The sequence below is a fragment of the Schistocerca americana genome, chromosome 10, assembly GCF_021461395.2.
Source record: "Schistocerca americana isolate TAMUIC-IGC-003095 chromosome 10, iqSchAmer2.1, whole genome shotgun sequence".
Lineage (NCBI taxonomy): Eukaryota > Metazoa > Arthropoda > Insecta > Orthoptera > Acrididae > Schistocerca > Schistocerca americana.
The window spans coordinates 143,348,440-143,373,305 of record NC_060128.1 but is presented as its reverse complement, the minus strand read 5'-3'; the positions used below and the strand labels follow the sequence as shown (position 1 = coordinate 143,373,305).

The 24,866-nt window shown below is 47.3% G+C and overlaps 1 protein-coding gene and 1 non-coding gene across 2 annotated transcripts in view; one reads left to right on the top strand and one right to left on the bottom strand.

Annotated features, from left to right (window-relative positions):
* Positions 1-24,866, bottom strand: part of LOC124552612 (unconventional myosin-Ia) — a 730,641-nt gene that overhangs the window by 264,627 nt on the left and 441,148 nt on the right. Inside the window, exons 4-5 of the mRNA XM_047126936.1 lie at positions 12,159-12,281; positions 11,926-12,008 (exon numbers count right to left, since the gene is read on the bottom strand). Coding sequence (XP_046982892.1) covers positions 11,926-12,008; positions 12,159-12,281 — 206 coding nt within the window. The remainder of the gene's footprint in view (positions 1-11,925; positions 12,009-12,158; positions 12,282-24,866) is intronic.
* Positions 21,692-21,766, top strand: Trnat-ugu. Its single transcript has one exon. It is a non-coding gene; the product is annotated as a tRNA-Thr (tRNA).

Sequence of the window (24,866 nt, the reverse complement as noted above, 5' to 3'; positions counted from 1 at the left end):
AACGTGATGCTAATCCTGAGCGGTCCATTCGGCATGTTGTTGGGCCCATCTGTACCGCACTGCATGGTGTCGTGGTTGCAAAGATGGACGTCGCCATAGACGTCGGGAGTGAAGTTGTGCATCATGCAGCCTATTGCGCACAGTTTGAATCGTAACACGACGTCCTGTGGCTGCACGAAGAGCGTTATTCAACATGGTGGCGTTGCTGTCAGGGTTCCCCCGAGCCATAATCCGCATGTAGCGGTCATCCACTGCAGTAGTAGCCCTTGGGCGGCCTGAGCGAGGCACGTCATTTACAGTTCCTGTCTCTCTGCATCTCCTCCATGTCCGGACAACTTTGCTTTGGTTCACTCCGAGGTGCCTGAACACTTCCCTTGTTAAAAGTACTTCCTGGCACAAAGTAACAATGCGGACGCGTTCGAACCGCGGTATTGACCGTCTAGGCATGGTTGAACTACAAACAACACGAGCCGTGTGCCTCTTTCCTGGTGGAATGACAGGAACTGATCGACTGTCGGAGCCCCTCCGTCTAATAGGCGCTGCTCATGCATGGTTGTTTACATCTTTGGGCCGGTTTGGTTCAAATGGCTCTGAGCACAATGGGACTTAACATCTGTGGTCATCAGTCCCCTAGAACTACTTAAACGTAACTAACCTAAGGACATCACACACATCCATGCCCGAGGCAGGATTCGAACCTGCGACGTAGCGGTCACGCGGTTCCAGACTGACGCGCCTAGAACCGCACGGCCACACCGACCGGCTGGGCGGGTTTAGTAACATCCCTGAACAGCCAAAGGGACTGTGTCTATGATACAATATCAACAGTCAACGTCTGTCTTCAGGAGTTCTGTGAACTCGGGTGATGCAAAACATTTTTTTTTATGTGCGTATAATTCTATAAACAGTTGTTACGATAGTGTCTCAGCCGTCCGCTGTGGCCGAGCGGTTCTAGGCACTTCAATCCGGGACCGCGCTGCTGCTACGGTCGCAGGTTCGAATCCTGCCTCGGGCATGGATGTGTGTGATGTCCTTAGGTTATTTAGGTTTAAGTAGTTCAAAGTCTAGGGGACTGATGACCTCACATGTTAAATGTTAAGTCCCATAGTGCTCAGAGAACCATTTGATAGTGTCTCGTTCTCATTTTATCATTCTGTCTCAACTCATATTGTCTCCAGTTCTCTGTATTGTGTTAGCTTGCGTGAGCGCTTATTGTGAAAATATATAATGTGGTGTTGATAATTTTAATTTTAGAGGTACCTCCCGCCTTCTCTGAAAGTAATTATCTTTGTGAGAGGTAAAAGTTTTATTATTAAGAACTGTTAATTAATTTTTAAGTGAATTCAAGGGAGTGAGACAGGAGAACTTTAATTATTTTTAAGCGCTACATTACGCAGCACAGCGCAGCGATCACCATTTTTTCATCAATAGAAGGAAAGTTTAAGAGAAGCACAGGATCTTTGACAGCCAGCGTTAATGAACATTGACTTTATAATAATTCGCAAAAAATAACTTCTGACGTGATTTAACTTACTTGCAAGAGTGTAAAATTAACTTGGACAGGACTTGCTTAAATATCATCGTCTTTATTCATTGATTAATACATCAAAGTTAAAGAGGGCCGATACTACGAAAAATTCAGTTCTCCTCCGAACCCTGTTTTAGGACAAATTTTTTAGATAGTAAATTGTGGCGTCTTCTCGCAAGGAAAATTTACCACGCCGTGAGTTCAGGTAGAAATCAATATTAAAGACGACTGACCACTACCAACTAGTCAAGGAATATCAAGATTACTAGAGTCGCCACAACCTTCGCTAACATCAAACCTCCGCCTCGAAAACCAGCAACAGATTTAAGATATTTCCCAGGCACACGAAAGTGAACGCAATTCCGAGCACTTCTGAACTTTCCACATCTACAGAATCAACCAGCCGGACTAAGAGAAGTCCGTCCTGTATTTCCAAGACTAGCGAACAGACGTAGTTCCACCTCGGGCAATGCCACTGTTACCCGCAATAGTGAGCGGTATTTAGCGTGGGGATAGCGGATACCACTGAAACAACCGGTTTTCGGTTTTTTTTTCAACGTCAGTTTAACCTGGCTCTTAAAACCGCTCAAAATAACCGATTTCTGAAGTAACGAATTTTCAGTTTTTTATTCCTATTATCTCGCGTAGTAAACGAATTAATGGTACAAAGATTGAAGATACATAGAATCAAAACGTTAATATAAAAGAAAATGAGTACTACAAAAAAATCATCAGCATTCTCCTAGTCATCCTAATTTTTTGAAACTCTGCTGACTTCTATTTTTACTGTAAACTATGAAACAAATGAAGTTTTGAATTTTCTCCTTATTTGAAGTTGCAGGTTCGTTGTGGCTCTTCCCTTTTGTATTTGTTTAAGCAAATGGAGCATTGCTTTAGTGACACCGATTTTCGTAAAATACACTCCTGGAAATTGAAATAAGAACACCGTGAATTCATTGTCCCAGGAAGGGGAAACTTTATTGACACATTCCTGGGGTCAGATACATCACATGATCACACTGACAGAACCACAGGCACATAGACACAGGCAACAGAGCATGCACAATGTCGGCACAAGTACAGTGTTTATCCACCTTTCGCAGCAATGCAGGCTGCTATTCTCCCATGGAGACGATCGTAGAGATGCTGGATGTAGTCCTGTGGAACGCCTTGCCATGCCATTTCCACCTGGCGCCTCAGTTGGACCAGCGTTCGTGCTGGACGTGCAGACCGCGTGAGACGACGCTTCATCCAGTCCCAAACATGCTCAATGGGGGACAGATCCGGAGATCTTGCTGGCCAGGGTAGTTGACTTACACCTTCTAGAGCACGTTGGGTGGCACGGGATACATGCGGACGTGCATTGTCCTGTTGGAACAGCAAGTTCCCTTGCCGGTCTAGGAATGGTAGAACGATGGGTTCGATGACGGTTTGGATGTACCGTGCACTATTCAGTGTCCCCTCGATGATCACCAGTGGTGTACGGCCAGTGTAGGAGATCGCTCCCCACACCATGATGCCGGGTGTTGGCCCTGTGTGCCTCGGTCGTATGCATTCCTGATTGTGGCGCTCACCTGCACGGCGCCAAACACGCATACGACCATCATTGGCACCAAGGCAGAAGCGACTCTCATCGCTGAAGACGACACGTCTCCATTCGTCCCTCCATTCACGCCTGTCGCGACACCACTGGAGGCGGGCTGCACGATGTTGGGGCGTGAGCCGAAGACGGCCTAACGGTGTGCGGGACCGTAGCCCAGCTTCATGGAGACGGTTGCGAATGGTCCTCGCCGATACCCCAGGAGCAACAGTGTCCCTAATTTGCTGGGAAGTGGCGGTGCGGTCCCCTACGGCACTGCGTAGGATCCTACGGTCTTGGCGTGCATCCGTGCGTCGCTGCGGTCCGGTCCCAGGTCGACGGGCACGTGCACCTTCCGCCGACCACTGGCGACAACATCGATATACCGTGGAGACCTCACGCCCCACGTGTTGAGCAATTCGGCGGTACGTCCACCCGGCCTCCCGCATGCCCACTATACGCCCTCGCTCAAAGTCCGTCAACTGCACATACGGTTCACGTCCACGCTGTCGCGGCATGCTACCAGTGTTAAAGACTGCGATGGAGCTCCGTATGCCACGGCAAACTGGCTGACACTGACGGCGGCGGTGCACAAATGTTGCGCAGCTAGCGCCATTCGACGGCCAACACCGCGGTTCCTGGTGTGTCCGCTGTGCCGTGCGTGTGATCATTGCTTGTACAGCCCTCTCGCAGTGTCCGGAGCAAGTATGGTGGGTCTGACACACCGGTGTCAATGTGTTCTTTTTTCCATTTCCAGGAGTGTAGTTCCAGAGTAGGGATGATGCCATACAACTGGTGCGCGGTGACAACAACGCGAGGGGGACAAGTCTCACACAATGCATGTACATGCGTACCACATGGATTATTGTCTCAGCAAATCTGTTTGTTGCTCGTTCCTGTTGGCATTGTTAAAAAAGTAACACTGATTGCTTCCCCATGTTCTGCCAAGACACAATATTTCAAATTAACGGAAATTTTACGAATAAAAATGATCTTTTTTCGAAAAAGGTTTATTAAAATCCATAAATTTTAACACTGCTGGTATGGCTAATTGATGTATCGCTTTTTACCCGGCTATTGGTAAAAAAATAAAAAATGCCTGTTCTAGCCGAGGTCAAACAAGCGCCGAAAAATACCGGTTATTCAGAACTAAAATAGTGGTGTCGTTTCTAGCCACTCTTGAGGAAGAATTCCTCCACAGACATTCAGACACCTCACACTGTCACACTGAAAGTCTTCCCAGCAGACTTCGAGCCGCCATAAAGGCGAAGGGTGGACATAGACAATATTAACGCCCATTAATTTTCAATTTTTGACCAGGAGGTTTTGTTATCTACCGGTGTAAATAATTCATCTTCACTGTACTGGGACAAATGCTCATAAATTAAGGATAATGCTGATACATGGTGAAACAACGCTCTGGTGGGCGGTTTGCGGATTTAATTCACCTCGGGGTATAACCGTGCGGTGCATTTGATTTACGGTCGTCGCACGGTGGCGCTAGCAGCAGGTGTGTTGGTGCATGTCAGAGTACGGTGCAGCGAGTAAGTGTGCAGAGGTTTTCAGACGAGCTAATGGTGACTATGTGTTGAAAATGGCTCAAGAACACATATTGATGACGTTATGAGGGGTACAATACGAGGGCGACTGGAGGCTGGTCAGACATAGCAGGTCGTAGACCGGGCCCTCTGTGCGCCACAAAGCGTGATCTCAAAAGAGTACGGGAAAGATTCCAGCAGACAGGAAACGTGTCCAGGCGCTACAGATCGGGACGTCCACAGTGTACAACACCGCAAGAAGACCGATATCTCAACATCAGTGCCCGCAGACGACCACGGAGTACTGCAGGTAGCCTTGCTCGGGACCTTACCGCAGCCAATGGAACAGTTGTCTCCAGACACACAGTCTGCAAACGACTGAACAGACATGGTTTATTCGCCCGGAGACCTGCAAGGTGCATTCCATTGACCCCTGGTCACAGGAGAGTCCGTAAATCCTGGTGCCAAGAACACAGTACACGGTAATTGGAATAGTGGTCACAGATTATGTTCACGGACGAGTCCAGTTATAGTCTGAACAGTGATCCTCGCGGGGTTTTCATCTGGCGTGAAGCAGGAACCAGATACCAACCCCGTAATGTCCTTGATAGGGACCTGTATGTAGGTCGTGGTTTGATGGTGTGGGGTGGGATGATGATTGGTGCTCGTACACCCCTGCATGTCTTTGACCGAGGAACTCTAACAGGTCAGGTGTAAAGGGACGTCATTTTGCACCAGGGGTGTAGTGGGTCCCACCTTTCTCCTGATGGATGATAACGCACGGCCCCACCGAGCTGCCATCGTGGAGGAGTACCTTGAAACAGAAGATATCAGACGAATGGAGTGGCCTGCCTGTTCTCCAGAACTAAACCCCATCGAGCACGTCTGGGATGCTCTCGGTCGACGTATCGCTGCACATCTCCAAACCCCTACGACACTTCAGGAGCTCCGACAGGCACTTGTGCAAGAATTTTAGGCTATACCCCAGCAGCTGCTCGACCACCTGGTCCAGAGTGTGCTTACCCGTTGTGCGGCCTGTGTACGTGTGCATGGTGATCATATCCCATACTGACGTCGGGGTAGATGCGCAGGAAACAGTAGCGTTTTGTAGCACATATGTTTCGGTACGGTTTTCTCACCTTATCACCAATACCGTGGACTTACAGATCTGTGTCGTTTGTGTTTCCTATGTGCCTATGCTATCAGCACCAGTTTTGCGTAGTGCCACGTTGTGTGGCACCACATTCTGCAATCATCCTTAATTGATGATCATGAGTGTAGATTGGTTGGGTGGTTTGGGGGAGGGGACCGAACAGCAAGGTCATCGGTCCCATCGGATTATGGAAGGAAATCGGTCGTGCCCTTTCAAAGGAACCATCCCGGCATTTACCTGGAGTGATTTGGGGAATTCAAGGAAAACCTATATCTGGATGGCCAGATTTTGTGCTAACCACTGCGCCACCTCGCTCGGTAGGGACTGCACTAGCACGTTGCACGAGTAGTGGACAGATCCTTGCCTCTGTGTTTAATGTAATCTGTGGTTCGATTTGTCGCCAGTCAGTCGTGCAGCTCAGGGGCGCTCTTAATAGCGAGCAATTGAGCTTTAGAGAAGCAGTCTGATATTTCTGAATGTGGGAGAAATAATCTTGAATACTTTTCTATGTAGATGAAAACTTGTTTGTCAAAATGCTTCCTTGATGGTATGGATGGAGAACATTTTTGGAGGAATATTTCAATGTAACCAATGCACACGCAAGATTGAAATACACTCCTGGAAATTGAAATAAGAACACCGTGAATTCATTGTCCAAGGAAGGGGAAACTTTATTGACACATTCCTGGGGTCAGATACATCACATGATCACACTGACAGAACCACAGGCACATAGACACAGGCAACAGAGCATGCACAATGTCGGCACTAGTACAGTGTATATCCACCTTTCGCAGCAATGCAGGCTGCTATTCTCCCATGGAGACGATCGTAGAGATGCTGGATGTAGTCCTGTGGAACGGCTTGCCATGCCATTTCCACCTGGCGCCTCAATTGGACCAGCGTTCGTGCTGGACGTGCAGACCGCGTGAGACGACGCTTCATCCGGTCCCAAACATACTCAATGGGGGACAGATCCGGAGATCTTGCTGGCCAGGGTAGTTGACTTACACCTTCTAGAGCACGTTGGGTGGCACGGGATACATGCGGACGTGCATTGTCCTGTTGGAACAGCAAGTTCCCTTGCCGGTCTAGGAATGGTAGAACGATGGGTTCGATGACGGTTTGGATGTACCGTGCACTATTCAGTGTCCCCTCGACGATCACCAGTGGTGTACGGCCAGTGTAGGAGATCGCTCCCCACACCATGATGCCGGGTGTTGGCCCTGTGTGCCTCGGTCGTATGCAGTCCTGATTGTGGCGCTCACCTGCACGGCGCCAAACACGCATACGACCATCATTGGCACCAAGGCAGAAGCGACTCTCATCGCTGAAGACGACACGTCTCCATTCGTCCCTCCATTCACGCCTGTCGCGACACCACTGGAGGCGGGCTGCACGATGTTGGGGCGTGAGCGGAAGACGGCCTAACGGTGTGCGGGACCGTAGCCCAGCTTCATGGAGACGGTTGCGAATGGTCCTCGCCGATACCCCAGGTGCAACAGTGTCCCTAATTTGCTGGGAAGTGGCGGTGCGGTCCCCTACGGCACTGCGTAGGATCCTACGGTCTTGGCGTGCATCCGTGCGTCGCTGCGGTCCGGTCCCAGGTCGACGGGCACGTGCACCTTCCGCCGACCACTGGCGACAACATCGATGTACTGTGGAGACCTCACGCCCCACGTGTTGAGCAATTCGGCGGTACGTCCACCCGGTCTCCCGCATGCCCACTATACGCCCTCGCTCAAAGTCCGTCAACTGCACATACGGTTCACGTCCACGCTGTCGCGGCATGCTACCAGTGTTAAAGACTGCGATGGAGCTCCGTATGCCACGGCAAACTGGCTGACACTGACGGCGGCGGTGCACAAATGCTGCGCCGCTAGCGCCATTCGACGGCCAACACCGCGGTTCCTGGTGTGTCCGCTGTGCCGTGCGTGTGATCATTGCTTGTACAGCCCTCTCGTAGTGTCCGGAGCAAGTATGGTGGGTCTGACACACCGGTGTCAATGTGTTCTTTTTTCCATTTCCAGGAGTGTATTTGTTTGTCAGAACTATTAACTGAAAGAACTCTTTGACACTTAGATACCTAATAATATTCATCATTAGTCTCAATTTGATTAAGACTAATTTACTGGCGTCACTAAGTTGCTGGCTTGCCTGCCCATGAGTGGCAGCAGCAGCGCTATCGATAAGAGCACTGTCGTACTATATTTGGAGCGACCGCTAGTATTTCCGGGTCGTGGTGTGCGTTGAGTTCAGTCGGGATGGAGCTCCAGTGAGGTCTGCAGAGCCAGTACTTGCCCGACTGCTGGCGACACACATACGCTGTCCGACGGAAGGAGACTTGAGCAGGGATGACCGTTGGTTGGTCGTTCGGTCAGTCGTCTCATCGGGTGACGTGTATTTGGTCTTCCAACCGCTTCTGGGCTCATTCAATTGGTTATCTTGCAGGACATGGATCAATTCCTTCCTTGTGCAGAGATGTCGGGTGGCCAATGGGCAAGTGTTCCCCCTGTATGGTTGGGTCCGAGCCAGTGTCTCCGGGTCGTCATGTGTCCGAGTTGCGAACGGACATCAAGGGAATCGGGACAGATCAGCAGTCGGGTCCGGACAGCCATGACTCGCCCGATCATTGCCGACACACATGACTTGAGTGGGCACGACTTTGGTTCGTCGTTCGGTCGGTGTATTTGGTCGCCGACCGCTTCTGGGTTCTCTGTGTGTGTCGATTTGTGATTCGTTCTAGTTATTCCTTAGTGACTGGTTTTAGTGTCGTTCGAGTTTTTGTGGAAGTGTTTCCATGGAACCGTGTGTAGCTTGTGTTTTTGACTGACCAGTTATTGTAACGCTGTATGCGTGTTGGATGCAGAGGGTGAGTTGGGACAGAGCAGCAAGGAAGTCTCCACAGCCCAGGGTCAGGCCGGGGCTGCTGGTGGCGTGCACGTGCGGTCGGATTTGTGAGGCACTAGCTGCGAGAGCTACAAAGTTCGTCGCCCACCGAACCTGGACACTGAAGTAGAGTGATCACGTAACCTGTTATGAAACCTCAACTGCTGTGACATCTCTTGGTTCATTGCCGGTTGTTGCTTTCTGGGCCGTTCTCACAAGCAGCAACCTATGGTGTGTTGGAGTCGGTGAAATTTTGCAGCTGTCTTCCTATATGGTGTTTAACTATTGAATTGGTTGATACTTATTAGTGAAGTGCACCGGCAGTATCTTCTGCCTTGTGGCCTTTAACGTTCCAGTTACCTGCCCTGGTCGTTAGTGTCATTTTCCAGCAGCGTGTTTTTCCTCAGTGTTGATGCTGTCTGGCACAGCGTGTAGTTCGACAGATTCTGGTGTTGTTCATATTTTTGAGTGGTTATTGTGTCTTGACTGTATTTAGACGCCAATTTTCAAGACATAGTGCTACTGGTATCTCCTTCCTCGCTGATTTTTCCGCTGTCGTGCTATTGGTCAAGCGGAAGGGAATTGACTAGGTTGTTGGTCGGTCCTTCAGCCAAACCCTGGGTCGGGTTTCGGGTTGCCATCCGATTATTTAGTATTATGCTTAGCTGCCTGTCTCACCTAAACTTGTGTTGGAGCTACCTCCTCAGGTCGACCCTTGGAGACTTCTGAGCGCCACTGTTCTGTTGTTTTAGATTGTGATTTTCTTTTAGTCTCAAGTTCTGTGCGAGGCCTTCAGCTGTCTATTAATTTACTTTGTTTTAGTGTTAAGATAAGGCCGGCCGGAGTGGCCGTGCGGTTCTAGGAGCTACAATCTGGAGACGAGCGACCACTACGGTCGCAGGTTCGAATCCTGCCTCGGGCATGGATGTGTGTGATGTCCTTAGATTAGTTAAGTTTAATTAGTTCTAAGTTCTAGGCGACTGATGACCTCAGCAGTTAAGTCCCATAGTGCTCAGAGCCATTTGTTAGGATAAGGCCTTCAGCCACCTTAAATTAAAACTTGGAAGATTCTTGCTTAAACTATTTTTTTTAAAAAAAAGGGGATTTTGCCCATTGGAAATCCTTATTATTATCCAGGCCTTAAGCCTTGAGTTGTTCTATGTTCAGTATGGGGTCTTGAGCCGAACTTTATGTGAAATATTTTAAGATAACGCCTTCAGCTGCCTTAAATTAAAATTTGAAAAATCACTTGTTTAAAACTTTGAAAATATTTTTTTCTATCTGAAGTTCTTGTTATCCAGGCCTTAAGCCTTAAGTTGTTCTATTTTCAGTATGTGGCCTTCAGCCGAACTTTACCTGAAATATCTTAAGATAAGGCCTTCAGCCATCTTAAATTAAAATTTGAAAAGTCACTTGTTTAAAACCTTTTAAAAATTTCTTCCCTATCTGAAATTTTTGTTATTTAGGCCTTAAGCCCTCAGTTCTTCTGTATCCAGTGTGTCGCCTTCAGCCGAGTTTTATGTAAAATTTTGTAACTAAGACCTTCAGCCGTGTGTATTCCTTAAGGAAATTTTAATAACTTCTGTTCGGGCCTTCAGCCGTATTGTCTTTGAATGCTTTTAAGGGCATGTGTGATTAAGTTTGTATGTTTTGTGCAACTGACAGTAGCTGATTTTGGCCCGTTTCACAACTATAACCTGATCCGCTCTGTTCTGCCTACTAGATTTCATTGATCTCTTTGCATTCATTAAGTCACAAATAATGCAGTTGATTTAACTGTCTGTAATTTTGGTAATGAGTGAATTTCATAATTGTTGCAGTCTTTTTATGCTGTACAGTCTTTTTTGACAATAATCAGAACTTACTTTTAATCATTGTTAGTAAAGTTTTAAATATTTTGTCGTGTGCGGATTGCACCATAGAGTGCGGGATGGCCACGTGGTTTAGAGCGCCTTGCACGGTTCGCGCGGCTCCTCCCGTCGGAGGTTCGAGTCCTCCCTCGGGCATGTTGTCCTTAGCGTAAAGTTAGATTAAGCAGTGTGGTAAGCCTAGGAACCGATGACCTCAGCAGTTTGGTCCCATAGACACTTACCACCACCAAAAATTCCACCTTACCACAGACATATGTTATTAGACTGACAAAGCCGTAGTTTTACTGAAGCCTGACGTTTGTCGGGGTAAGATGACGGTGTTAGGCAGTTTGTGTGTGGTCCTAACACAATTTTCTGAAACGAAATAGCATTGTAAGCTTTACGAGGAGAAAGCTTTAAAGAATTTCCGCAGTTGATCAAATATTTGCGTACTAGTTGAGTCTAACATATACGAGGGGTGTCCAGAAAGTAAGTTCCGATTGGTCACGAAATGGATACTACTATGAAAATCCGATAAAGCTTTGCACAAATGTGTTGGGCAGTGTCTCTAGTATGACCCTAGACAGCATCACGTCGCTCTTCTCATTTCTGAGCTCACAGTGAGCGAGTAAAGATGTCTAGAAAATAGTGTCTCCCGCCAAGTACGAGGGCCTGGTGAGAAATTTCGCCTGAAGCTATGCAGCCAACATTACATAACTGTCGAGCGATTTCTTCTTCAAGACAATTCTCAGCCACATTCTGCAGGGGTAATGAAGATTGGAAATGTTTGATTACCCACAATACAGCCCGTAATTTTCTCCCTCTGAGTTTCATCTCTCCTCACATGAACCGCTGGCTATGAAGACTGCATTTTGGCACTGACAAGGAGCTGTAGGCCAGCGTAGAGAATTGGTGAAAAGCACTGGCGGCTGCCTTCTGTGATGTGGGTATTGGAAAGTTGGTACAACGCTACGACAAACGTCCAAGTCAGAACTGCGACTACGTAGAGAAGTAGCTGGACGGTGTAGCTAAGTATTACAAATAAAACATTGCTGATTTTTACTGTGGTTTCCATTTCGCGATCAGTCGGAAATTACTTTCTGGACAGCCCTCGTACAATGTAGACATAGAATCATGTTATGAGAAGAGCATCAAGTTAGATATACAGACATTTAAAGCAGGCTATAGTCTTTGTAAGAACATTCAAATGAAAAACAGACACTTGTTGTCAATGACAAATAGCGCATTCTACTTATAGGAGTAGTTTCATAACGAGCATAGCATTCGAAGGAAATCCACAGCTGATCAAAACTGTTTGTTACCCCCACTACTACTGCTCTCTCCACACCTTCGCGTCAAGCGGGCAGGCCTTTCTGCGCGCACTGTACCTTCGAGCAGCGGCGCCGACTGGACTAGCCTCTCCCTGATGGCCGCCGCGGAGGCTGCCGCCGCCGCCGCCGTCGCCGCCGCCGACGCCGACGCCGACGCTGATGCCCCCGCAGTCGCGGGCGAGGGCGCGTGCGTGGGCGTGTGCGGGTGGTGCGGCGCGTGGTGCTGGTGCTGGTGCGCGTGGTGCTGGTGGTGGTGGCGGCCGTGGCGCGGCTGGTGGAAGGGCACGCAGAGGAAGGCCAGCACGAGGCGCGCCGCCTCCGTCTTGCCCGCGCCGCTCTCGCCCGACACCACCACGCACTGGTCCTCGTGGCGGTCGCGCAGGAAGCGGTACGCGCACGCTGCCGACGCGTACCTGCCGGCACCCCACAGCACTGTAGCCTGGCCACGCATGCTCACGTACTCTGCTAACTACTCGTTTGAACCGCGCTGCTGCTACGGTCGCAGGTTTGAATCCTGCCTCGGGCATGGATGTGTGTGATGTCCTTAGGTTAGTTAGGTATAAGTAATTCTGAGTTCTAGGAGACCGATGCCCTCAGATGTTAAGTCCCATAGTGCTCAGAGCCATTTGAACCACATGAACACAAACTACTCATTGACCTTATGGACAGGGCATAGTAGCCAGCCAATGTAGCTGAGCGGTTCTAGGCGCTTGAATCTGGAACCGCACTGCTGCTACGGTCGCAGATTCGAATCCTACCTCGGGCATGGATGTGTGTGATGTCCTTAGGTTAGTTAGGTATAAGTAATTCTGAGTTCTAGGGGACTGATGACCTCAGATGTAAATTCCCATAGTGCTCAGAGCCATATGAACCATTTGAACAGGGCATGGTAAGACTGGGTAGGCCAGTTGGGGGAAGGAACCAAATAAAAACTACTTGTTGACCTTTTGGACAGGGCAGAGTAGCCAGCCGATGTGGCCAAGCAGTTCTAGGCGCTTCAGACCAGAACCGCGCTGCTGCTACGGTCGCAGGTTTGAATTCTGCCTCGGGCATGGATGTGTGTGATGTCCTTGGGTTAGTTAGGTATAAGTAATTCTGAGTTCCAGGGGACCGATGCCCTCAGATGTTAAGTCCCATAGTGCTCAGAGCCATTTGAACCATTTGAACAGGGCGTAGTAAGACTGGGTTGATCGGTTGGGGGAAGGGACCAAACACAAACTACTCATTGACCTTTTGGACAGGGCATAGTAGCCAGCCAATGTGGCCGAGCGGTTCTAGGCGCTTGAATCTGGAACCGCGCTGCTGCTACGGTCGCAGGTTCGAATCCTACCTCGGGCATGGATGTGTGTGATGTCCTTAGGTTAGTTAGGTTTAAGTAGATCTAAGTTCTAGGGCACTGATGACCTCAGATGTTAAGTCCCATAGTGCTCAGAGCCATTTCAACCAAGTGAACAGGGCATAGTAAGACTGGGTTGGTCGGTTGGAGGAAGGGACCAAACAGCCGATGCGTACCTGCCGGCACCCTAGAACACTGTAGCCTGGCCACGCGTGCTCACGTACTCTTCTAACTACTCATTGACCTTTCGGACAGGGCATAGTGGCCGGCTGATGTGGCCGAGCGGTTCTAGGCGCTTCAGTCTGGAACCTCGCTACCGCTATGGTCGGAGGTTCCAATCCTGCCTCAGGCATGGATGTATGCGACCGCTACGGTCGCAGGTTCGAATCCTACCTCGGGCATGGATGTGTGTGATGTCCTTAGGTTAGTTAGGTTTAAGTAGATCTAAGTTCTAGGGCACTGATGACCTCAGATGTTAAGTCCCATAGTGCTCAGAGCCATTTCAACCAAGTGAACAGGGCATAGTAAGACTGGGTTGGTCGGTTGGAGGAAGGGACCAAACAGCCGATGCGTACCTGCCGGCACCCTAGAACACTGTAGCCTGGCCACGCGTGCTCACGTACTCTTCTAACTACTCATTGACCTTTCGGACAGGGCATAGTGGCCGGCTGATGTGGCCGAGCGGTTCTAGGCGCTTCAGTCTGGAACCTCGCTACCGCTATGGTCGGAGGTTCCAATCCTGCCTCAGGCATGGATGTATGCGACCGCTACGGTCGCAGGTTCGAATCCTACCTCGGGCATGGATGTGTGTGATGTCCTTAGGTTAGTTAGGTTTAAGTAGATCTAAGTTCTAGGGCACTGATGACCTCAGATGTTAAGTCCCATAGTGCTCAGAGCCATTTCAACCAAGTGAACAGGGCATAGTAAGACTGGGTTGGTCGGTTGGAGGAAGGGACCAAACAGCCGATGCGTACCTGCCGGCACCCTAGAACACTGTAGCCTGGCCACGCGTGCTCACGTACTCTTCTAACTACTCATTGACCTTTCGGACAGGGCATAGTGGCCGGCTGATGTGGCCGAGCGGTTCTAGGCGCTTCAGTCTGGAACCTCGCTACCGCTATGGTCGGAGGTTCCAATCCTGCCTCAGGCATGGATGTATGCGACCGCTACGGTCGCAGGTTCGAATCCTACCTCGGGCATGGATGTGTGTGATGTCCTTAGGTTAGTTAGGTTTAAGTAGATCTAAGTTCTAGGGCACTGATGACCTCAGATGTTAAGTCCCATAGTGCTCAGAGCCATTTCAACCAAGTGAACAGGGCATAGTAAGACTGGGTTGGTCGGTTGGAGGAAGGGACCAAACAGCCGATGCGTACCTGCCGGCACCCTAGAACACTGTAGCCTGGCCACGCGTGCTCACGTACTCTTCTAACTACTCATTGACCTTTCGGACAGGGCATAGTGGCCGGCTGATGTGGCCGAGCGGTTCTAGGCGCTTCAGTCTGGAACCTCGCTACCGCTATGGTCGGAGGTTCCAATCCTGCCTCAGGCATGGATGTATGCGACCGCTACGGTCGCAGGTTCGAATCCTACCTCGGGCATGGATGTGTGTGATGTCCTTAGGTTAGTTAGGTTTAAGTAGATCTAAGTTCTAGGGCACTGATGACCTCAGATGTTAAGTCCCATAGTGCTCAGAGCCATTTCAACCAAGTGAACAGGGCATAGTAAGACTGGGTTGGTCGGTTGGAGGAAGGGACCAAACAGCCGATGCGTACCTGCCGGCACCCTAGAACACTGTAGCCTGGCCACGCGTGCTCACGTACTCTTCTAACTACTCATTGACCTTTCGGACAGGGCATAGTGGCCGGCTGATGTGGCCGAGCGGTTCTAGGCGCTTCAGTCTGGAACCTCGCTACCGCTATGGTCGGAGGTTCCAATCCTGCCTCAGGCATGGATGTATGCGACCGCTACGGTCGCAGGTTCGAATCCTGCCTCGGGCATCGATGTGTGTGATGTCCTTAGGTTAGTTAGGTTTAAATAGTTCTAAGTTCTAGGGGACTGATGACCTAAGATGTTAAGTCCCGTAGTGCTCAGAGCCATTTGAACCATTTGAACAGGGCAGGACTGGGTTGGTCGGTTGGGGGATGGGACCAAACAGCGAGGTCATTGGTGCCATCGAATTAGGTAAGAATGGGGAAGGAAGTAGGTCGTACCCATTCCGGCATTTGCCTGAAGCGATTTAGGGAAATCACAGAAAACCTAAATCGGGATGGCTGGACGCGGGGTTGGACCGTTGTCGTCCCAAATGTGATTCCAATAAGACTGGGGCAACTGGAGCAAAGCCACTGAGGACGAGGGGCCTTCTGACGTCCAAAAGAAGAAATGTAGAAAGCAAACAAAAATTACCATGGAAATGAAATGTGAAAAACCTAGGAAACATGACCTCTGTTGCTGTACCCAATAACAAAAGCGTAACCATTATCTGGGACATGTGGGTGAGAGGGGGAAGGGGGGTGGGGCGAAGAGTGCGTACTCCTATTTGTTTTGGCGTGAACATTGAAACAGCACTAATATTTAAATGAAAATTCATAAGAAGTTTCTAGTGAAAACTCTTTCTTGTGACAACTGCACCACTCCGCTAATTTTAAAAAAATGAAGACATGTAGCCTAGCAAAAATGTTGTCAGTTTACAAAAACTAAAACATGTAGATAATTTTGGTAATCAGAAATTCGAACTAAAAATGTTGGTGACTTCAGCGAACAAAATTGAGGTTAAAATGGTCTTCAAATAGTCCAACGGCCCTTTATGCCCGTCAATGTATTAATGGCTGTGCCCCAGGAGCTGCATGGATACAGTGGTCGAGGGAACTGTTTTGATAAATTCTTTTAACTTAATTGTAAAATACTGTTTTTCAGCATCAGCATCTCATAGAGAGTGAGCGCGCACAACACACACACACACACACACACACACACACACACACACACACACACACACACACACACCTGAGAATTTCTGGGTCAAATCGATCCCTCTCTCCCTACGATGGACACATATGTCGAAGAGTCGAATGTAATATCCCACACAGAAAATAAAATTGACAGCAACAAAATAAAGGAATTTCGCATCTGAGAGGTTACCTTGCTTTGTGTTTTACAGTGCATATTTAACTTAAGATGTCTCCATAGGATTTCTAAATGGCGACGGTGGTATACATACAGCAAGTCACTGAATTTTCATGTCTGTTTTATGGTGAAATAAACGAATAGCGTATCTAAATGGATGAAATTTTCACCTAAAGAAGGTGAAGTCTTGTGCTTTCAAAATGAATATTGTATAGATAACACTGAATTTTTCGATAAAAACAGTAAATACCCATTGAATTATCACGTTATGATGTACCTGTGGGAGAGGACGAAGAATTGTGGTACATGTGTATTCTGTCCTCTGTTTAGCATCAGCCAGGTGGCCAAATGGAGACTGACAATGAAGCTTGTTTCAAACTCCGTCGGGTGCTGATAAAGCTGTCTCACATGAGTACAAGGCATCCCCTTATCCTTCATAGTGATCACTCAACATCTGACACTGTTCATGCACATGACATACCCTACCGGGCCTGGCAGAAAGACAAAACATGAACAACACTAATGCACTGTTGTTGCAGATCTGCCTGTCAGAGACAATCACAACTTTATTCATTTATGTATCCACACATGGTGTGTACATGCATGTAGTTGCATTGACTTCCGACCATGTCGTCTGACTGTTTAACATATTTGTCAAGCATGCCTTGGCACACACACACACACATGTGTGTGTGTGTGTGTGTGTGTGTGTGTGTGTGTGTGTGTGTGTGTGTATTTACTGTTTTCAATGCACAATTCTGTGTTGCCGATACAATATTAATTTTGAAAGCAAAAGACTACAACATTTTTTGGTGGAAATTTCATCGATTTAGACACATTATTCGTTTATTTCACCATAAAAATGATGTCAACATGCAGTGAGTTGCTGTACGCATGCCACCTGTCGCCATTTATAAATCATATGGAGACGTCTGATACTATGTACTGTAAAACACATAGCGACATGGCCTTTTAGATGTGAAATTGTTAAGTTGTTGTTGTCATGTGTCATTTGCTGGGTATTTAACTAAATTTGATGCTTTGATGTATATGTCCACCATAGGGAGACATATGCATCAGGATTGGTGATTACAAGGTAGATGAAGCTAAGGAATTCTGTTACAAAATGGCCCCAGTTTCCAATGCAGATTTCAGCCTTCAAACTGTATGACAGAGTATCAGATGCTCTTACCCATTCTGTTTTGGGGAAAGCGGGAGCATCACGGTTTGTTACTTATGCTGAACCGTGTGATGTCATGCACAGTGTGGCAAGCTCTGAGCGAGCAGTCTGCAGGACCATGTAGATGAGAGATGCTGTCTTGCATTCCTCACTGTATGATGTGGCACCGCTGCTCCATACTAGTAGGTGGAGGCAGGTGAGTCCGTAGCAGTACATTGTACACTCCGCAGCATTCGGAGCCAGGGTTTGTCAACAGTTCGAAGACGTCCTTGGAGTGTTACACAACACTGTACAGTCTATGATGGTGGCGGCAGCGGCAGTCCAGCGCTGCATGGCAACATTGGCCGACTGACAGTGGTACAGAGACACTAAACCTCACAATGCATGCAGAAGAAATCCTCCTCCGTGTGGTGTTTATTTTAATAAAGATGCAAGTGGATACCTCTCCCATTCCTACTGAGCATGATACTGACAACCATACAGGCTGCATCTGCGGTGTAATCGGTTTTAAACTTAGGATGAGTGCTCTATAGTGACAATCAACAGAGTTCCCATTGATGGAGGTTTCTCGGGTCTCCAGCCGGGTGGTAGCATTGATATCAACTTTATTTTAAACTGCGGTAAGTGGATTTCTACAATATTTTGAACAAATGGCAGCTGCTGTGGAGGGGTGAATTGTTTAAACTGTACTGTTAAAAGGGGACTGGGCTTGGGCAAAGTGGACCCAGCTCGATGTGAGCAGTGGAGACACACGCTGGCGCTGGGGAGTGGTGGTGGGCAAAGTGCCCTTCTCAGCCCCAGTGTTTGTTTAAATAAAGATGCGAGTGGATAGATCCAAACTTAAAATTAGGAGAAGCAGTGACCAAACACCACTGAGCAAGCTTGGAGAAGCATGTCGACTAGGTCAGCAGACAGGTCTATACTGTATGACATTCCAAACTTAAACTTAGAGTGCTTAAATGATTATGTTATATAAGGAATAAGCCAATATCTAAAATCTGGATTAGTATGCCAGTATTCCACACTGTTATATATAGCCTGACAGGTCTGAGCCAGATTGTGACGTCACAGACTGTTTTGTACCCCTGGAGCAGTGTATTGGAATTGTACACTGTTATATATAGCCCAACAGATCCGAGCTCGATTGTGATGTCATAGAGCCCATCGGAATATTCCAGGTCAGCCAGCACAACAATGCATTTAGAATTTCTTATCAGTTTATACTTAGGACAACAACCCTCCTTCCACAGGAAACACTAGCGCAATTGGGCTATTTTTTGAATTCACCGCCAAAATTTGAGTTTCCTGCCAATTTATTCATAGAGCAATTGGCCTTTATCAGAGGATAGGGATAGGGGTTGGGAGTGAGGCTGGGAAGAATCCCATGACTCATCACTTTGGTGCCTGAATGCCCGTAGAATACATACTGACTGGCATGTTATCATAAGAGAGTACGTGTTCCCAATTTTCTTCAGACACGGTTCTGCTGCAGTACTTATAACAGTTGCCAGCAGTAAGTGCGTGAAATGTGGCAGCAACTGGAAACATATCCCAAAGTTTAGAATGTAGGACAGTATTCTTCTTGTCGACAAAACGTCTAAACTGCACACAGATCACCGTGAAAGTCTGGTGTCCAGCCATAGTGAAATGGCTGCAACTTTTAGCGAAGACCGCTACCAACCAGGTTAGCTGAGAGCATTAATGCGCTGCTTCCTGGACTCAGGTAGGCACGCTGGCCCCGGATCGAATCGGCCCGGTGGATTAACGACGAGGGCCATTGTGCTGGCCAGCCTGGATGTGGTTTTAATGCGGTTTTCCACATTCAACTAGGTGAATAGCGGTCTGGTCCCCACGGTCTGCCTCAGCTACATGACTCGCATACATTTGAAAACGTTTGCACTGTTTCATGGATTACACTCGATGCAGACAGCTGGGGTACACTAATTCAGTCCCAGGGGTATGGAGTGGCGACAGGAAGGGCATCTGGCCACCCTCTGACACTGATATAGCCAAACCCATAGTAACAAGGCCGACCCAGCGATGGGTGGGACAAAGGCCACAGAAAATGATGATGATGATTTGGCTAATGCCACACAGACATGGGCTATGATAATTGGTAAGCACAGATCTTGCACCATGCAATTTCCATCTTTGGGAAATCTGAATGAACATCTGGTTGGAAAGAAATTTCGCAACTATGAGGATGTTCACAGGGCAGTTCTCGAATGCTTCTATTACCAAGGAGAGGATTTCTTTGGTCGAGGAATTGTACATTTGGTGGATCGTTCGGAATGTTGTCTAGAGAGACTTGGCGGTCATGGTGAAAAATACAGTGTCATGTATCTGCACAGCTTTGAAGTATCATGCGTGCCAGAGCAGAGCACTGTCAAGGGGTTGCCTACCTATAGGCACCTAGGACACACTGTCACCGGTCTTCTCTGTGGCGGTGATAATCTTGTCGAAGTGGGGCCCTGGAGGGACCCACTGCCGATTTATTCACGCTTGTGTCAATGTTTCACCCCGCTGTGATCACGCCACATGAGGCAGCAAATCAGGAGAGCTAAAAAAGTATAAGCGCAATTTGCTATATCCGATCGTGTTCAAATGTCGTAGAATGGTTTTGAATGGTCCTTTGTGGTTCCATACTGCACGCCAGAGCAAAAATTGCTGTCGCATTACCCTTCAGAGGGGTGGGATCATATTGCAGGTGATTATTGGCCTATGATGTCTTTAGAGAAAGGTAAAAGCGTCTGTAAAATGTCAGCATTGTCAAAGATTGACCGGAAATTTGTTCTATTGCTCATTGTATTAGGAACTGTCGTTTTGTTGTGAATGTGTGGGAATCAACAACTCAAGGGAAGGGGTGGTTTCATCGACGCCCTTTGTGCCACCCCCTGAGACATTCTCGTGTAGATTCTGAGTGGCGATTTGTCTGAGACATTTTCGTCAGTCACACACAAGTAAACAGCGTGATTTCAGAGCAGGACGTCGCGGTTCTAACATCCATAAAAAAATGTTTCAAATGGCTCTGAGCACTATGGGACTTACCATCTGAGGTCATCATCTCCTACAACTTAGAACTACTTAAAGCTAACTAACCTAAGGACATCACATACATCCATGACCGAGGCAGGATTCGAACCTGTGACCGTAGCGGTCGCACACATCCATGCCTGAGGCAAGATTGGAACCTCCGACCATAGCGGTAGCGAGGTTCCAGACTGAAGCGCCTAGAACCGCTCGGCCACTCCGGCCGGCTAACATCCATCAGGGAGGCCTCAAAAGAAGGAGTGAAACGTGGGTAAGTGGGAGTGTGAGGACCTTTGCGTAGTGTGAGACGTCCGCAATGGCGTTGGCTACAATTGTGGTGAAATTTGATGCCAACCTGCCATCATTAGCCCATCTCAGACCTCACATGAACTTCTGAACTGTAGCCTTTTTACGTATGTGTTGACACCTTGCCGTTTGAAGCGCCTTTTGCTCAATTACAAAGGAAATTAGAATTAATTTAATACCTTCAGCTGCTGACGGGCGTTGATATACATCAACGGGGAAAGGTAAAGTGCCCCGACCGGGATTCGAACACGGGATCTCCTGCTTGCACGGCAGACGCTCTATCCATCTGAGTCACTGTGGGCACAGAGGATAGTGCGACTGCAGGGACTATCTCGCGTGCGCCTCCTGCGAGACCCACATTCTCACCTTGTATGTCCACACACTATATTCGCAGTGTCCCACCCCATCACACTCACTACTCGTGGAAGACATTCTTACCAAGCCCCGTACGAGTTCGGGGAATATGTGTGCATCCCACAGAAGAAGAAGGTCATGGCCGGTATTGCCAGAACTATATACTTACATGGATATGGTATCTATTAATTCGGACATGTCCGAAAGAACAGACACCATATCCACATAAGTATATAGTTCTGATATGTCCGAAAGAACAGACACCATATCCATATAAGTATATAGCACTGGCAATGCCGGCCATGACCTCCTTCTTCTGTGCGGATGCACACATATTACCCGAACTCTTACGGAGTTGGTAAGAATGTCTTCCACGAGTAATGAGTGTGTTGGGGTGGGACACTACGAATGTAGTGTGTGCACATACAAGGTGAGAATGCGGGTCTCGCGGGATGCGTGCGCGAGATAGTCCCTGCAGTCGCACTATACTCTGTGCCCTCGGTGGCTCAGATGGATAGAGCGTCTGCCATGTAAACAGGAGGTCCCGGGTTCGAGTCCCGGTCGGGGCACAGATTTTCCACCTGTCCCCGTTGATATATATCAACGCTCGTCAGCAGCTTCAGGTATTAAATTAATTCTAATTTCGTTCTAGACGGATACAGGACATGTCCGAAAGAACAGACACCATATCCATTTAAGTATATTACACAGGAAGGTTGGAGGCACCTTTGAGCCAAATTTAAAATTTATTCGTCACAATGGGAAATGATGACGGGGTTTCGAAAAAGTGATCCTTTAATGGTGTTATGTAGTTTGTCTTAGTTGTTCAAATGGCTCTGGGCACTATGGGACTTAACACCTGAGGTCATGAGTCCCCTAGAACGTAGAACTACTTAAACCTAACTAACCTAAGGACATCACACACATCCATGCCCGAGGCAGGGTTCGAACCTGCGACCGTAGCGGTCGCGCGGTTCGTGACTGTAGCGCCTAGAACCGCTCGGCCACACCGGCCGGCGTCTTAGTTGTGATAAGCGTTCTACTACAAGTTTAGACTTATTTGAAGTATGTGTAGAGTTGTTTGAGGTACATGTACTCAATAAAAAGAGCGATATGTTGAAATTGGCCAATAGCTGTGAATAAAGCCTCTTATCCAGATAATATGCAGCCTCGGTGGAAACACGACCTCCTCTAATCGTAATTTATAGAGAAAAAAATTTAATGAAACACCTGAAGTGGGCAGTCATTTCGGTATAGCAGCGCACCGCAGAAAGCTTTTTGACGGCTTCGCGGTTTACGGTTTTTCGCATAAAACACCACTTACAGTACAGCATAAAATATTCAAAAACTGAAAATAAGTGGAAAGTTGCAGCTCTGGAGCAGCGCAAAAAATTGCGTCAAACCGACAATATCAAAAGTTTTTGAAAACAAAAAAGCAGCTGCATGTATACTCTGTAAAACAGTGAAATGCATGACAGAGAGTGTGTTCCATTGTACCAGTTATTACGACTTTTCCCGTACCATTCACATTTGGAGAGCGGGAAGAATGGTTGTTTAAATGCCGCCGCACGTGCAGTAATTGCCGGCCGCTCTGGCCGAGCGGTTCTAGGCGCTTCAGTCCGAAACCGTACTGCTGCTACGGTCGCAGGTTCGAATCCTGCCTCGGGCATGGATATGTGTGATGTCAGGTTACAGTCTGATTTAAAGTAGTTGTCACTTGACGTTTGAGTTGCGAAGTTGCGGCGTTGCCACGTCAAGCACTGGCTGGAGGCAGCCGCCTCAGCGCATCGCTACCCCCGGCGATAGAAAATCGTTTTAAAGCCTGTATCTTCTACAAAAAGTAAGTAAAAAATTTCAAAGCCACATATGACGTATATCTTTACAATGTCTCTCAATTTGTCAATTATCTATTCTTAATTTTAATTAGGACAAGAGTTAAGTTAATTTGTTTGAAACCATTTAAATTCTCGATTTCGCAAATAGCTAACTTATCACGTCATTACTGAAAAACTATTGGTGTCACAGCAAAATATTTTTTTCTATTCATGACCAAAATAATGCAGTCGGCAAAGAATCCTTAAAAGTTTTCGTAGTGCATTACGTTTCCTGTATATAAATTTCTGAAAACAGCGTTTTTAAGCAACCCTATCAGTACTGGACTCGAAACAAATATGAAGTTTAAAATCTCTATCTCCTATAAATATTAAGTCAATATTTTGAAATTTACGCACAGTATCGGTCTCAGTGGTATCTATAAGCATATGAAATATCTTTTCTTAATTTTAATTAGGGCCGTTGTTACATTAACTACTGAAGTGTGAGAAATTTTCGCATGCGGAAAAGTTTTCTACTTTAGATTGCAAATCTCGAAAACTATTGCACACATTGAATAACATCTTAGTGTGTATACAAAATGAAATAGAATTAAAATTCAGTCTAACTTACCGTACGGAGATGACGAGAGCTGGCCAAACAGTATTTTTTAGTCTCACAACAAGAATAAGAATTAATCGAAATAAATTCACAAACACATTATTTAATGGCAGTCAGTACACAACACACTAATCAGACAATGCGAAAACACCGCTTAATTCAGAGTCAGAGTCAGTGGAACTATCCGCGTCGCTGCTCGCATTGACAGACATAATCAAGTCTTCGAGACTTTGTTGTAAGATACCTGGAGTAGACAACATCCCATTAAAACTACTGACGGCCTTGGGAGAGCCAGTCCTGACAAAACTCTACCATCTGGTGAGCAAGATGTATGAGACAGGCGAAATACCCTCAGACTTCAAGAAGAATATAATAATTCCAATCCCAAAGAAAGCAGGTGTTGACAGATGTGAAAATTACCAAACTATCAGTTTAATAAATGGTTCAAATGGCTCTGAGCACTATGGGACTTAACTTCTAAGGTCATCAGTCCCCTAGAACTTAGAACTACTTAAACCTAACTAACCTAAGGACATCGCACATCCATGCCCGAGGCAGGATTCGAACATGCGACCGTAGCGGTCGCGCGGTTCCAGACTGTAGCGCCTTTAACCGCTTGGCCACCACGGCCGGCAGTTTAATAAGTCACAGCTGCAAAATACTAACGCGAATTCTTTACAGACGAATGGAAAAACTGATAGAAGCCGACCTCGGGGAAGAACAGTTTGGATTCCGTAGAAATGTTGGAACACGTGAGGCAATACTGACCCTACGACTTATCTTAGAAGAAAGATTAAGGAAAGGCAAACCTACCTTTCTAGCATTTGTAGACTTAGAGAAAGCTTTTGACAATGCTGATTGGAATACTCTCTTTCAAATTCTGAAGGTGTCAGGGGTAAAATACAGGGAGCGAAAGGCTATTTACAATTTGTACAGAAAGTAGATGGCAGTTATAAGAGTCGAGGGACATGAAAGGGAAGCAGTGGTTGGGAAGGGAGTGAGACAGGGTTATAGGCTATCCCCGATGTTATTCAATCTGTATATTGAGCAAGCAGTAAAGGAAACAAAAGAAAAATTCGGAGTAGGTATTAAAATCCAGGGAGAAGAAATAAAAACTTTGAGGTTCGCCGATGACATTGTAATTCTGTCAGAGACAGCAAAGGACTTGGAAGAGCAGTTGAATGGACTGGACAGTGTCTTGAAAGGAGGATATAAGATGAACATCAACAAAAGCAA